Genomic DNA, 16,030 nt, shown 5'->3' with positions numbered 1-16,030 from the left:
TTTATACTAATTACATTCAGCGCGAGTGATCATGCTACTGATTGTAAGTGATTCGGCCTTTTTAGTACCAAAAAAAGAAAACTCTTTGACTCTCATAGAAGACGGTGCACAGAATATACGAGTGCACATGGTCTAGGCATAATTTTTGTGCCGGAGACGTTGCAAATAATTAGCAGTGTGGGTGGGCTCATTTCTTCATCGGGGGTGGGGGTTGAGGGGTGGGTGGGGTAGGAGAGCATGTGGGGCGAGTCCTACCGAGTCGGGACTCGGGTTGAAAGATGGTGAGTTTGAAGATTGGTTAAAATGTATCGGGGCCCCTGTATTATGCACAAGTTTGTAGCTGCCCCCTCCATTATTATTATATTCTAAATCTACTTTTTTTTCTCTATAAATAATAATAACTAAATTATATATATATGCATCATGAGAGATAATGAAAATTTTTTTTTTGAGAAAAAGATAGTACGCTATCTGCTTCATTCATTAGGTAAATGAATTTAGCTACACAAAGTGAGACAGCTAAGGCCTCGATTATAGTGAAGAGTCAAAAAAATTAAATAAGAGCCGAAAAGACAGCTCGAGAAATATAAGGTGTAGGGTAAAACAGGCGGTAAGAAAAAGAGTGTAACAAATGACGACGACGTCCTACTCAACAAAACTCAGCTCACTCCTTCACCAAAACACCAATACGCTGAACTGTAGAGGTAGCATCAGTAGATAGATTTTTAAAAATAACGTTATTTCTTTCACGCCAGATCGTCCACCATATGGCCGCCACGAGTATTCCACCTTAAAAATTAAATTATTTTAATCGAAGACAGTAGCAACAACAATAAAAATAAATAAGCAGCCAACCACCTTCAGTAATATTTGTGACGACAGATAAAGCTAATAAAAGTTTAGCTTTTTTTTCTTCCAGTCTGTGACACCGACACCCATACTATATATATGTTGAAAAAAGGTCTCAATGACTTTTTTTATATAGTCTTTTTATAATCATCAGTAATTGAGGTACATTAAGGAAAAGTTTTAAACTTTTTATTGACGAAAAGATCTAACTAACATAAACAGATAATGCAGTAAGTATTGATTAAAGGAATAAATTTTGAGGAGGTTAATTTCAAATTCTTGTTTTTTTTTTTTCTTCAAGATTATTTTATTTCTAAGTTAGTTGATGGCACTCTTTTGGTACTCCCACAAACTATTCGCTGCGTTAGGTTTGGGGGGTATATCGTTAATTAATTTACCATTAAAAATGCAATGCCCCATGCACTGTACTTAATAATTATTAATTATTAATTATTAATTTTAGAAATTAGAATTTAATTTTATGACTATAATTTCTAAGTTTTAAAAGAATCATAAATGTTATAAGTTTTAGAAACTTATTAATTCGTCCTCTTGTGGTCTCGAAGCTTAAAAGAGTAAGAACAGAACGGAGGAGCTGAACTAAGGCCTTATGAACTCTCCAAGTTTAACAATTACCGGCAAATATCATTTTTATAGTTTCGTATTTTTTCACTTTAATATTCTATGGTTTAAAGTGTATCAATTTAGTATCATGTGATTTTATTTTTCTCTTTTTGCCAGCCCCTCCGTTAATTTTTCGTTAAATCATGTACAAAAAAAACTTCAAACACCCCACCTATAGTTTATCGAATATTCACTTTAGCATTTTTTAGTTTTAACTTTATCACTGATTTAACAAAAAAAATTAATACAGGGAGTAACAAAAAGAGAAAAATAAAATTACGGGATATGAAAGTGATGGACTTTAAACTACAGGGTGCTAAAGTAAGAAAGTGTGAAACCACATGGGTGGTATTTGAAGTGTTTTCTTAAATTAAAAAAGTTCTATGAGGTTTTGGGCCTTGCCAGTGAAACACATACTAAGCCCAAACTGAGAGCCCATTCTACTTGGGGTGGGCCATCTAATATTAGACCAACTATGAAAATGGATTAATAATAACAAGTCACACTCAAAATTGTCTAAACATGTGAGTAAACTAATGAACATGGATTAAAGCAATCCCATTTCTCTATTTCAAAGCTTGGTAAGATTCAATATTCTATTTCAAAGCTTGCTAAAGTAGTACGGACAATTAGAAATTTCACATCGATTTTGCTAAATTTACTGATTTTATCTGCTTTTTAGTTTACAAAACCCTAGATTTCTCTATCAGTATATGATCAGTAGCTAATAGAACTGTTACATTTTTATTGAGTGCAACATAAAAAGTTGTCCAAATTAAAATAAATAAATATTAAGAAAACATCAATCAAATGGTAAAAATAGTTTAGGGGCCAGGGTGTGGCCCAAGTATTCGATCAAATTTAGAGGATTCTTCAAATTCCGCTGTGTTGAATATAAATATCAAATATAATAATTTAGTTTTTTTTGAATAATTAGTTATTTCATAAGATGCTAGAGCAAGAGTCTGAAGTTTGAATCCTCCAAGACTTAATTCTAGTTTATTTAAATTTCTTCTTTTAATTTAAATATTTAGAGAAGAATAATACTTTGTATACATCTTATACGATCTCTTTACACCCACCGGTAATATAAATCAAATTTCAGTTAACTATTTTTTATGCATTGTACATAAATGAGCACATCAGCGACTTTTTAAGATACCCATCCAAAAGTTGGACAACGTGCATTAAGTAACTTGAAAATTTAGTGAAAATTTGCTTAAAAGGCTTGGGAATCTTCAAACACTAGGTTTAGTGTTTTGTACCACAAAACTATCATCCACTTGGCATCTTTTATAAATAAACCATTACAAATGTATGTTTTTTTTTCACTTTTTTGGCTAATTTTTAGTTAGAAAAATGACAAATGGTTCTTTACCTGCTGTAAAAGTCTACTTGAACTTTCTCTCTAAAAATTCTTGTAAAAGAATTTGGCACACAAGACACTTTTTTTTTCTTTTTTTTTCCTTTTTTTTTAAAAAAAATTGACTCTACAACTTTAGTAGGAATTTCATGTCCTCTCTGTTTTTCATAAGTTGTAATATCTGAAACAACTTCTTTGAAATGGAAGAATAAAAAAAAAAAAAACATGTTGTTTTGATGATTCGACTTTTAACCCAACATGTTGAATTTGAAGAATAAAACAAAAAAAATTCTTCAAAAATTTGGGCCATTAGAACGTAATTAACTAATGTTTGACAAACACATATAACTTCATCATTGTGCTTGGAATTTTAATATGCATATCATTCACACTATTTGTAACTATTTTCTATCACATCGATTTTTTGAATAATATGATATTTAAGCTGATCCTAAACCCTCTTAATTCAAAGAGATTCTACCTTCAATTATCCACATTCATCATCTAATCATACAATAAATGGGTGGGGATTTTTAACTTAACAGCGGATGCTCCTTATATGATTTTTTTGCCATGATAACATATTAAATAATTAGTATATATGTTAAAATTTAAGTTAGAAGAGAATAGTATATTTGTAATCTGCTTTGAAAATTATTAGAGTAAGGTCACTTTTGGGTTGGATTTGATCAGATTTTTTTTTTTTTGCTTGTTTGTGGGGGGACAAAATATTCTAAACTTCTTTACAATACTCCAAATCTCTTCTAAGTTTGCACGCAATTTAAAATGGTACACGTCGAAATTATGTGAGAAACTCACATCAATGTGAAAGCTCAGGGTGCTTTGACTTAATTGGAAAAGAAAAATTTGTATATGCAAATGAAACTTACGTTTATAGTACTAAATTCACACACAATTTATTCAAATCAATGTTCAAAGCCTAATATTCTTATTAGTTTACTATTTCATAAATATCTTCATGCACTATCCTACTACACCATCACTTATTACAAGTCTCCGTGATTCGAACTTTTGTTTGTATGTTCAGGTAGAAAAAAAAGCACATGTCCACGATGTCTCATGTTACAATATATATATATAATATATCTGGAACATAATAATTAATACCATTACTTGTTACCCACGACTTAAGTAGTCACTAAAGTCAGATAATAAATGTTTCTTTTCCAATTATGAATCATTTTTAAAACACATAATTGATCTGGTGGCTTATGTGATAACATAGGCGATGCATACAATAAAATGGTGTTAAGCACTTTTGAGTTTATTTTATTTCATCTCTTATTTTCTCGAATATCTAATTTTTTTGGACACGTCCTTGAGTATATTTATAATATTATTTTATTATTCTAATATATACATCCTAATAAGTACCTAACTTTTTTTTTTTTTTTTCATACCGGTTGTTCCTAGAGCAAGTGACAAAGGGTTTGGAGATTGATACCCGAGGTTACAAGTTCGAATTCTAGTCGATTTATATTTTCAGCTAAGTTTATTTCTAAATGGAATAAACGAAGCGAGTAACATGCTACCTATCTCTAAAAAAAAAAAAAAACTTTTTTTTTTCATGGAAACAATTTTCAAAAAAAAAAAAAAAAAGAGTGGGGAGAAATTAGCAAAATTTGTTTATTGTTCCCTGATCTAATTAATTTCAAGTCACAATCTTTTTATCTCTCCATGGAATGGATTTTTTTAAATGAAACGTGCAAGGATCAACATGGGATACACATTAATATTCTTTGACAAAATATGTATATATTATAACAATTCAATCTATCTTTCTTTGACAAAATTTAGAATATTATGATGAGTAATCATAATTTTCTCAGTGAGTCAAAATTATGTGATGAATTCAATATTTAATTCTAATTTTGATAGTGAAAAAGAAAGATAGATTGAATTGTTATAATATATACATATTTAAGTTGGAGATAAAAATTGTATGTACCAAGCTACATTTATTCAAGCACGTGTCTTCTAAGAAAGCCTTTTGTGTTCTAGTTATTAAATGTGAAAAATATATCAATTATCTCCATATTGCTTAAATATATAATAATAAAAATGATTTTATTAATTAAGCATCATTTTCATATAATATTATCTACTACACCCTAAATATATATTGCCACCTAACTAATTAATTATTGTGTGGACCTGGTCCGCCAATTAACTGTGGACCCACCATCCCATCTCTATTCCCTTCCATGTATATTTTGACTTGTCTACTCATCTGCATGGTAATTAATTAAAATTTAGTAAAGTTTTTACCTCCCATACCATAATTTTACTTATTTTCAAACTATTAATTGGACTATAGCTTCTAAATCACTCTTAATTTACAAATCGTAGCCCATGTGAGGAATATTCAAAAATATTATATTAAATATAAATATTAATACTAAATTTATTATTTTCTAACAATCTAAATTTATACAGATAAACAGGAGTTTGAATACTTATGAAATCCGTACTTTAAAATATCATTTTAAAAAATAAGTTTTAGTCGGTTTCCTCACAGTTAGATAAAAAAAATTTTAAATCTTTGTGAAAAAAAAAAATAATAATACTGAAATTTAATTAATTCTCTCATTTTCAATTACCGCCCAACTAACTGATTTTTTTTTTCAGAATTATTTTTTTTCTATATATAAAAAAGAGGCAATTGCTTATATACTCCTGAAAAATTCTCGACTTTCGAATTTACCCCTCTTAGAAGGTTATTATTAAAAATACCATTTTTATGTTCCAACCTATTTCAAATATATCTCTAAAGTTAAATTCTGTTAATAAACTGTTAGCAATAATTGTTATTTCTATAAAATTAATATTTTTCTCTTTCAAATATACCATTCCACCATCCCGACTTTTCTTATTTGCCCATAAATCAGAGAGACAAAAGGTATTTTGACTTCTGGTCTTTTCAAATATACCATTCTATCGTCACCAATATTTCTTATTTGCCCTTAAGTTACAGGCAAAATAGGTATTTTTATTTTTTTAACTCTATATAATATTTAATTCATATTTAACTCAAGTTAACTTAACTGGTGGTAACTGTAGGAGTATTTTGAAATAACGGAGAAATATATGAGGAGTATATTGAAAAAAAAAAGAAGAACAAATAAAATATATCTGAAGTTTTGAAAAATGTATAGACAATTATCCCTATAAAAAAATAGCCTACAATCAACAGAAGGCATGCAGTGAAATGAAGAGCATCTAAATCAGTTAGTCTATGCTGACGTGGTGGACTCGGTCCAGGCAATACCTACTTGGTCAAAGCCTGGTTTCCAGGTCAAGGAATCTTTTTTTAATATATATATATATTTACAAAATCCACAGTACCCCACTAAAAATATTATACAATATATAAAATATAAAAAGAAAGAAAAAAAATAAAAGGAAGAGACATGCATACGCCTCAAATTGTCACGTTCTTTTCGCTATCTCTTACGAGTATGTCGTTATCTAACCCCTCAGAAAAAAAAAAAAAAAAAAAAAGTAGCATTTTATTCTCTCTTATTATTTTTTTTAGTAAAAGCATATGAATCTTATTTAATTATAAATTATTTTTGAAAAATAAATTTTATTATTTAGTCTTTTAATTTATTTAATTTGAATCAGCCAACTATATTTTAATTTTAAAATTTAAGCTAATTTTTTATTTTTAATAAATTTATAATTATGAGAATTATATAAAATATATTAATTAAACTTATAAAGATAAATAATACATTCAAATTTAAAATCGAAGTGTCATCTAGTGGCTCAAATCAAATATATTGAAAGATTGGATAGTAAAATTTAAAATTTAAAATATTAATAGTCGATTGAAAATAGTTCATAATTCAAATAAATTTTATGTTTCTCTATTTGAAGGTTTTCTAAGATATTTATAATGTAATAATTAAGTGCTGAGGTTTTGACAAAAAATTTTTTTAAGTGAAATTGATTTTCATAATTGAGACATGAGATAAATTATATGATTGATCAAAACTCAAAAAAAAAATTATATTATATATTAAAAAAGTTAAAACTTAAAAAAAATGAAACTCGCAAAAAAATTTACTACCTAAAATATATTGGTTCATTGGTTGTGCCACAAAATATATACTTTTTTTAACTTGTGTAAAAGAATATATAAATTAAAATTATTTTTAAACTGTTTAATTGTCCTTATCTGTTCAATTGTTCCCCTCATGTCCCTATCCAAACATGTGCATTTCATTTCGTTGGCACGGTGTACCAAACCGGTCCACGCCACATTCTACCTTCTAGAGTCTCCATGTAATAATCAAAGTAAAATTCAGGTTAAAATAAATTTTCAGATGAATTAAAAAGTTCAAATCAAAATTAATTTTTTATTATGTATTTGTATAGTAGTGAAATTTTAAATTTTTTAATTTTAGTATTTGTTTGACGAAAATAAATAATATAAAAATTAAAGGAGTTAAAAGTTAATATTATATTATTTTTTTATTTTTTGTGTAATTGATATACGTTAAAGATGGGTTAAAAAAGTTTAAATTTTTGATCAAAATTTAAAATAGGATAAATTAATCAAGAAAAATAAATATTTATGGTCTACATTTGCTTTTCACTTTTCAGTGAAACAAGCACATCAGCACCATCACACTCTCACCCCCAACAAAACCCGGCCCCATAAAATATTTTAAAAATCCAAATACAGTACACACCCACCCCACACACGTAATCCCCAGTCCCCGACCCTTGCAAAAATAAAAGAGTTAATTTTATATGGGTCGCGATAAACATAGTAAATTATAAGTATATCTTTATAAAATTTAATTTATATATATTTTTTATAAAATTTTAATATTTTTAAATATATTTTTTTGATTTGTTACGGTTAAAATACTATTTATTTTAAACATAGTAAATTATAAATATATTTTTACAAAATTTAATATTTATATATTTTTTATAAAATTTTAATATTTTTAAATATATTTTTTTGATTTGTTACGGTTAAAATACTATTTATTTTATAAGTTAAATAATTTTTTTGTCATCACAAATACGTTCTTTTAAAAATCTCAACTGTTAATTGAAAAGAGGTAAAAAGGCTAACTTATTTTATTAATTAATTAGGGTTAAGTATTTTAATCTATGGTTAACTAATTTAACGGCAGAAATATATTTAAAAATATCAAAATTTTTATAGAAATAATATAAAAAAGTTGAACTTTATATAAATATATTTATAATTTACTCTATTTATTAAAATCTTTATGAAATTAATTCAAAATAAAAAAACACAGCCAAGAAAAAGAAAAAGAAAAAGAAAAAGAAAAACGAAAAAGGGAAAGGAAAAAAGCTTAACCCCAAATTCTACTCCATAAATCCCCATTTATTATAACCTTCAGTTCCTCTGTTTTGATACCCAGAGAAAAATGGAGAAGAGCTCTCATTCCGCCGCCACCGCCGCAGCAGCAGCTACTTGTAATACTAATCTGAGTAGCAGCAGCAGCAGTGGCTCCTCCGCCGCCACCTCCACCAGTGGTAGCAGCAGCAGCAGCAGCGCCCACACCCACACCTCTCTCAAGGCCCTAAACAAGGCCTCCTACAAGATCTCTAAGCCCCTCTCCCGAAACCCTAACCCTAACCCTAGCCTAACCGACCCCGCTTCGGCCTCTTCGCACCCTCTCCGCGCCGCCGCCGCTAGCGCGGGCGCGGCGGGGGCGCTCCGCCGCTGCAGCCGCAGCCCCCGGTGTACAACATCGACAAGAGCGACTTCCGCGACGTGGTCCAGAAGCTCACCGGATCTCCGGCGCACCACCAGATCCGCCCGCCGCAGCCCCCTCCGGCGCCGGCGCCGGCGCCGGCGTCGGCGCCTCCCTCCCGCCTCCACCGCATCCGCCCCCCTCCCCTCGCCCACCTCTCCCCCCGCCCCCAGGCTCCGCCCCTCGCGCCCCTCGCGCCGCCGATCGTCCCCGCCGGCGAGCCGTGGACGCGGCCCCCGCTCTCCCCGCTGCCGCCCCTCCCCGCCGTGAGCGCCGCCGCGGAGTCGCCCATCTCGGCGTACATGCGCCGCCTCCGCGCCGGCGGCGCCGGCGCGGGGATCCCCGCGCTGGGGCCGTTCCCTGCGGCGCCGCCGGGTGCCCCGGCGCTCCCGCCGCCGCCGAGCTCCCCGCTAGGGTTCGGGTGCCTCTCCTCGCCGCGAACGGCGTACCAGATGATGATGGCGCCGCCGGGGCTGCTGACGCCGTCGTCGCCCGGGGTGCCTATGCCGAGCCCCAGGTTGGGAGAACCATGAACGGGAGCTTAAAAATGAGCTCCCCTCGTTTTCTCGATTCAACTAACCCTCAATATAGAAGGTAAAGCGCTTCTCATGTTGGCAAATCTGTTAGGTGTTTCACTTTTATCTGTTATTTTGGCTTTGAATAGAAGTTGTTGTTACAGTGTTTTACTGTAAATATAAACTTTTTATAGTGACTAACCAGCAATTTTTATGTCACTGTGAGAGATCTGATGCTGGTGGTGAAGAAAGTAGTATGCTGATCTTGTAAATGGATCTGTTACATCTGTAAGAATCGAAAAGAATGTTGTTTAAATATTAGAAAGATGATATATTAAGTTGCTTCTGACATTTGAGATCTTACATTACCGAAGCATCTTTTTTTCTATTTTTGTCATCAAATTTGAATCTGGAATTGCTCATTTGTTGGTTGACTTTGTGGATAATCACCTTAGTATTGCCATCTCATTGAATGTGATCGACGTTTGTTCGAGAGGATGACCTGCGCATATTCATTCTAAATACTCTACTGCTCTAAATGATGTTGATCATCTTCTTAAGATATATGTTACGTTAAATACAGAGGTAATTTGTTACATTGTCACCATTTGATTCAATTGATATGATAGGGAGTTCCCTAAATTAATAATGCATCTTGAGGACTTGGTGGTTGGTATCTGAGGTCCCAAGTTTGAATCCTAGTCGATTCACATTTTCAACTAAGTTTATTTCTAAAAAAAATAAACGAAGCAACAAGTAGCATGCTACTTTTCTCTCTAAAAAAAAAAAAGCATCTTGAGGCATATAAATATTAGCTCTCAATTCCTGTAATACTATGTAAATGCTATGCATATGAGAGAACAATAAAGGTTTTTCCTGTATGCCTCTTTTCCCAACTTTAAACGGTATAATAATTTTACTTCTAGAATATCATTTAGTAGCTCATAAAGGAGATTTAAAATGCTCTTTGAATATAAAATAGTTCGTCTTTTTTGGATTTCTTGTTGTTTTCAGCTTTATTAGCAATCTTGATGAGACAGCCATACATTTTTTTAACAAAGCTAAGCAGGATAATATGCACATTATGCTAATCAATTGAAAGAGGAAAAGGTTGCTTTTTTTATTTTCTGAAGATGACCGCAAATTCAAGAAGCAAGAGGATAATTTCTCTTATCGATGTTAATATTCTTTCAATCTAACTTCCTACCCTTGTGCCAGATAACTTATGTATCTGAACTTGATAAAGACACCCGTGAATACTGGGATAAGAACTTTGTTAGTCACAACCTTCATAAGACACCAAGTAGCTCTCTCTTTCTTCTCCCAAACTAACAGTGGTTATTGATGAGTTCTTGACATTTCAGATGCTTCATCCTCTTTCTTCGGGAAAAAGAGTAGAGAATCTCTACATCAGGTTCAAGTAATTGTTAGTCTACTAGCAGATTTGTTAGTAGTAAGCAAATTCGATTGTCGCAGCAAGGAGTAAAAACGTGGAGCGATTATTTGAGGAATTTCTACTCAATGTTAGGTGTTTCTGGAATTTCTACTCAATGTTAGGTGTTTCCGGTCAACGCATTCCAGTGCCAATTAAGGTTTTTTTGTTATTATTATTTTTACTATTGAACTGCTTACAATTCCAGATTGAAATATCAAGAACATTCCAAGTTTGAAGAGGTTGAAATGTCAACCTCTATCATATCCCTCTAAGTATGACAATCTTGATGATGCCACTTAGGACAAACTGCAGGAAGCTACTTAGGTATATTTCTAACATATGCCCAACCATGATGGTCGTTTGACTCTTCTTGCATTTCTGTTCATAATCATCATTGTCTCATCTAGACTAACTTTAACTTCTGAGAACTTCTCTTTGAATTTCCTTACAGGAGATTTTCTGATTCGTTATTGATAAGATGAATGCTAAAAGATATAGTGTTCAATTCACACCAAACTCTAAATGGTTTTGATTTTGAAGGTGAAGTTACTTGTGTGAGTATTATTAGTGAAAATAGTACTAACTTTTGGTTGTCGTGGGTTTGGATTTACCTTCTGTGTAACTTTACCTGCTGCTGGATTAAACTAGAATTATTTCTCATTTCACCATTACACCTGCAGTATTATTATAAGGTGAAGTTCATGATTAAAATTTTGAATTACGAAATGCTTCAAAAAATTCATGATTAAATTCACAGTGTGTGTAGTGTGTGTTCCCCCCCCCCCACCCCACTTTGTCAAAACTAACTTTGAGCTTATGTCAAAGTCTTTGTTTTAGACTTTTTACTTGAATAAATGGCTTTTTGAGAGGGACTCTTTGACTTGGCTCTGCTGATGGTCGACATTCTCTTAAAATCCTCCTTTTTTTTTCTTTTAAACTCTTCATTGCATGCAGTAAGAAATTGGAATTTGGTACGTGAGAGACTTAATATCAATTGTGTGAGGTGTAGATGAAAGTGAAATAAGCTTTAAATTAATAGATATTAGTTGCAGTTGTAATGCAAAGTCAACAGACAACTGATACCAACAAAAAGGTCATCTTAGAATGTACAGTGACAGGAAAGAGAATGAATGGATTGGTCAACTGCTATGTAATTTCTTTGGCAATATCGCAGTGTATATTAATATCTTCGTGATCTTTCTTGTGAACTTCATAATCATTTCTTTTTAGAATCTCTTTCTCAATGTTTCCTCTCAATAACTTCATTCATCTTAGATGACCTGAGATCTGCTATTTGAGTTAACAGCATAAAAGGAATAGGATAAATTTTCCTTTCCCAGTCTTGGAAATGATGTAACAAAAGTATGAGCTTGATACCTTCAACAGGAGGGAGAGGGAGAGGGAGAGATCTCTTATAATTTTGATGTGACAGTGATTTAACAGTTCATCTGAAGTTAGCATTTCATCTAACATGTTAATTTGTGACGTGACAATGGACTTCGGTTAAATTAGATGTGGCAATAAAACTCCTCTCTCTAATCAAGGAGAATAGTAAGATGCCACATGACGAGGGTTCGACTTCCTAGTTTCAAACATTACGCTGTTCTAAATTTTGCAACGAGATATCAACTTAAGCTAAGCCAATCAAGCTTACTCAAAACTTGCTGCTTCACACCAGCGCCACTTATCGAAATTCCTCGTAAAACTCCGCGAGTGCTTACGCATAACCTGATCACCAAGATAGGCTAAAAAGCAGAGTACATTCAAGTCGCAAGCAAGATGACACTCCTTTGGTAGTTGATTGTCTCATCAGATCAAATAAGTTACAAGGTCAAGTTCATAACAATCTAAGTTTCATTGTTTTTTTTTCCCCCTCTCTTTTGAAATGAGGACACTTAATTTAATAAACTCTACGTATCAATCCTGTAATTAAAGAGGTTTAATGTGAAAGTGGATTTTGTTGTAGAGAACAAACAAACTTATCTCTATAAAATCGCATCTTAAAACTTTCAAACTCTTTTTTTAATCTCATGGTCTATAAAAAAAAAGATTTAAAAGCTGGGCTTTTTTATTATTTTTAATATGCATGTGGGCACATGCAAAGTGAAATCTGGGCTTTTGAGTCAAAATTATTTGGGCCGAGCTATTTGGGAATTAAATACGCCGAGGGCCTCAAATTTTCATTTTTTTGGGGACTTACAAAAATTTGAAATAATTCACGTCAACCCAAACCCGAGCCCATTTGGGTCCGCACCGACTCGAACCCGTTAGGTTAGGTTTGGTTTATTTTAGCAGCGCCTTTAGGCCCATAAATCCAACGGCTCGACTGACCCGATCCGAGCTACAACGAACGGTTCAGATTAGGGATCCAAAACTGAAGCCCTAGCTCCCTTTCCCATAAAACCCCCTTCGTAATCCCTCCTCTCGAACGAACGAACGAGAAAAAAACCCTAGCGGCCGCTTCCTCGTTCTCGCGCTCTCGCGCTCGGGTCGCTTCCTCGATCGCCCTCGTGATACAAGATGAAGGTGCTTGCTCTTATCCGCGAACCCTGATCCCTTCCGAATTTGATTGCGTGTGTTTGGAGATCAATCTAATGTAGGGTTTTACCCCTTTTTTTGCTGAATTTTTGTGGCGTTTTGTCCATCTTTTGCAGTTTAATATCGCTAATCCGACCACTGGGTGCCAGAAGAAGCTCGAGATCGATGACGACCAAAAGCTGTGAGTTCTCTTAATTTGGATTTGGTTATATTTTTAATTTTATTTACTGTGGCGCGATCTTTGTTGATCTATTTGTTGTAGACCTGTAGTAGATGTTCGATCTCAGAGTTGTTTAGATATAGATTTAGAGAGTTCAGATGCGGTGTGCAAATTTAGATTGTGCTGTGTATCGAGCTCTTAGATTAGGCTATTTTGATTACATCTTTATTTTTAGTGCTTTTTGTTGTGTCTGCTGATGCACCTCTTATTGCGAACTGCAAAAATTTTTAATGTTGCTTCTGATTAGTGTTGTATAATTGCAGTTTTTTAGTACACATTTTACTATGGTATGTTGTCTTGCTGTACTACAGTTCTTAGATATGCCTAGTACTTACACTCTGTATACGAATATGGAACTTGTATGTGTTGTTGGTTTATATCATTACAGTATTTGCAGTATACGCCCTAAATGTAGCATAGATTTTATTTTTTGTTTATAAGCTGTAGAGAGAACAAAGTTGGTTTTTTCGTACCTTACCGGCCATTAATCGCACCTTTAATTTTATGTGATGTTTCATTGTCACATCTAATTTGCAATTTAAGGAACCCATGCTGTGGAATCCTTCTGTTGGATGGTAACAGATCCTGCCTTGCTTTCTCAAAAATAAAACCCCTATGTATTCGGATCTCCAATCATTAGTGTTAATTTCTTTTTTTTTCTTTTTTTTTCATCATTGTCCCAGTGTTTTTGTAATCTCGTTAGAGCTTCCTATTTGTCACATGTTAATCTGCTGCCTCCTTCGCTGTTAGCATATGGTCGCGTCTATAAAATAATCTACTAGTATGAAATGTGATTCAAGCGCCTCTTTTTATGACTATGCATGCTCTTTCAACAGTTTGTTTGGCATCTCCTTAGAATATTCAATGTTTTATAATTCTTATTGCTTCCAACGACGTGCAGTCCTGCAAGTTTTAAACAAGAAAAAAGACTTTTGGAACATAGCAACATGCTTTACCGCCCTCAATTATTTTTGCTCTGTAAATATTGAAGTATGCTGGCCGCGTGCTGAATTCTGGGAATTGTCTTTTACTTGTTTGTACTTCACATTTCCTTTTGAGTATGAATATGTGACTTTGTTATTCCAATGCAACTTGTGTAGTCGTGCCTTCTATGACAAGAGGATCTCTCAGGAGGTCAGCGGAGATGCCCTTGGAGAGGTATGTAGTTGTACAACTTATCAATATTGAAAATTCCTTAAATTTTTAAATGAGTGTGAATTTAACTTCTTATTTCTTTTTATAGGAATTCAAGGGATATGTTTTCAAAATCATGGGAGGTTGTGACAAGCAAGGTTTCCCGATGAAGCAGGGAGTTCTGACGCCCGGACGTGTCCGCTTGCTTCTGCATAGAGGTGAGAAATATCTTGTTTATTTAATTTAACATAACCACTGCAAGAACTACCATAGAAATGCAAAGTTAGTTTTTCTTGCAATTCGATTAATCATTCCCCCTTGTTTTAACAGGAACTCCTTGCTTCCGTGGATACGGAAGGCGTGATGGAGAGCGCAGGAGGAAGTCAGTTCGTGGATGCATTGTCAGTCCCGACCTTTCTGTTCTGAACTTGGTAATCGTCAAGAAAGGCGAGAATGACCTTCCTGGTCTCACTGACATTGAGAAGCCTAGAATGAGGGGACCGAAGAGGGCCTCTAAAATCCGGAAGTTGTTCAACCTTTCCAAGGAGGATGATGTGCGCAAATATGTCAACACCTATCGCCGAACTTTCACTACCAAGTCAGGTGAGCTGCAGCATCTTATGATTTTTTCCATGAAGCACACCATCATTAAGGTTATATATTTGCAGCTTGATGAGTTCAAGTAGCTGGCTCTCTGTGATGCATAGGTTTTTCATGTCTTTCATTTGTTGTGTTTCATGGCCTGGTTTTTTGGCAAAAATATATGGATTCCCCCTCAACCGTAGGCTGTCTTGAAGCTTATTTTGTTTTACCATTGGCGTCCCTAAAAATTTCAGGAAGCTGAGGGACCTTATTTTCTTTGTACTAACATTGGGACGTCCATATAATAAGTAGACACTAATTGAGGAGCTTACTGTATTGGCCTAATTCTGTCTGACAGCTTAAAACTGCCGAAAAGGAAAAACATGATAATTTTGTGATCACAATTTCTTTGCACTTTGTTAGAACTTGAGTTTTGGTTGAAAATTACTGCAATCTACAATTTTCTAATGACATTTATTTGTCAAATATTTGTGCAGGCAAGAAAGTGAGCAAGGCGCCCAAGATCCAGAGGCTCGTGACTCCCCTGACACTCCAAAGGAAGCGTGCGAGGATCGCTGAGAAGAAGAGGAGGATTGCCAAGGCGAAGGCGGAAGCCGCCGAGTACCAGAAGCTTCTCGCGATGAGGCTCAAGGAGCAGAGGGAGCGCCGGAGCGAGAGCTTGGCCAAGAGGAGGTCCAAACTCTCTGCTGCGTCTAAGCCCTCTGTTGCTGCTTAGGCTTATTAAATAGGCTTCCGATCTGAAGGTGAAAGTATGCTACGGACCAATTAATTAAGTCTATGTCTGCTTGCCGATTTTGTTTTATTTTTACTTGATGGGAGTTCTGTGGGATTTTGAGTTTGCTTCATTGTTGAGGTTTTAAATGTTGGATCGGATTTTGCTGAAGCTAGTATTTGGCTATTGCTTTTTGGTTTCTTTACAAAGTTGGTGTGCCGCTGCCCTTCGGTGCTTCTTTCTCGATGATCTATTCTTCTCTTATCTAATAT

General features: G+C 34.0%; 2 protein-coding genes across 2 annotated transcripts; both read left to right on the top strand.

Moving 5' to 3' along the window:
• On the top strand, positions 1,075–9,513 carry LOC109715119 (VQ motif-containing protein 9-like). The gene is made up of 3 exons (XM_020239951.1): positions 1,075–1,079; positions 8,266–8,320; positions 8,544–9,513. The coding sequence occupies exons 1-3, from the start codon at positions 1,075–1,077 to the stop codon at positions 9,132–9,134; spliced, it is 651 nt and encodes a 216-aa protein (XP_020095540.1). The 3' UTR covers positions 9,135–9,513.
• LOC109713335 (40S ribosomal protein S6-like) lies at positions 12,948–16,004 on the top strand. Its single transcript, XM_020237365.1, has 6 exons — positions 12,948–13,077; positions 13,206–13,270; positions 14,410–14,467; positions 14,553–14,661; positions 14,774–15,046; positions 15,523–16,004. The coding sequence occupies exons 1-6, from the start codon at positions 13,072–13,074 to the stop codon at positions 15,759–15,761; spliced, it is 750 nt and encodes a 249-aa protein (XP_020092954.1). The 5' UTR covers positions 12,948–13,071; the 3' UTR covers positions 15,762–16,004.

Source organism: Ananas comosus, linkage group 1, assembly GCF_001540865.1.
Source record: "Ananas comosus cultivar F153 linkage group 1, ASM154086v1, whole genome shotgun sequence".
Classification (NCBI taxonomy): domain Eukaryota; kingdom Viridiplantae; phylum Streptophyta; class Magnoliopsida; order Poales; family Bromeliaceae; genus Ananas; species Ananas comosus.
Note: the sequence above shows the minus strand (reverse complement) of the source record. Positions and strands in the feature narration are given on the sequence as shown.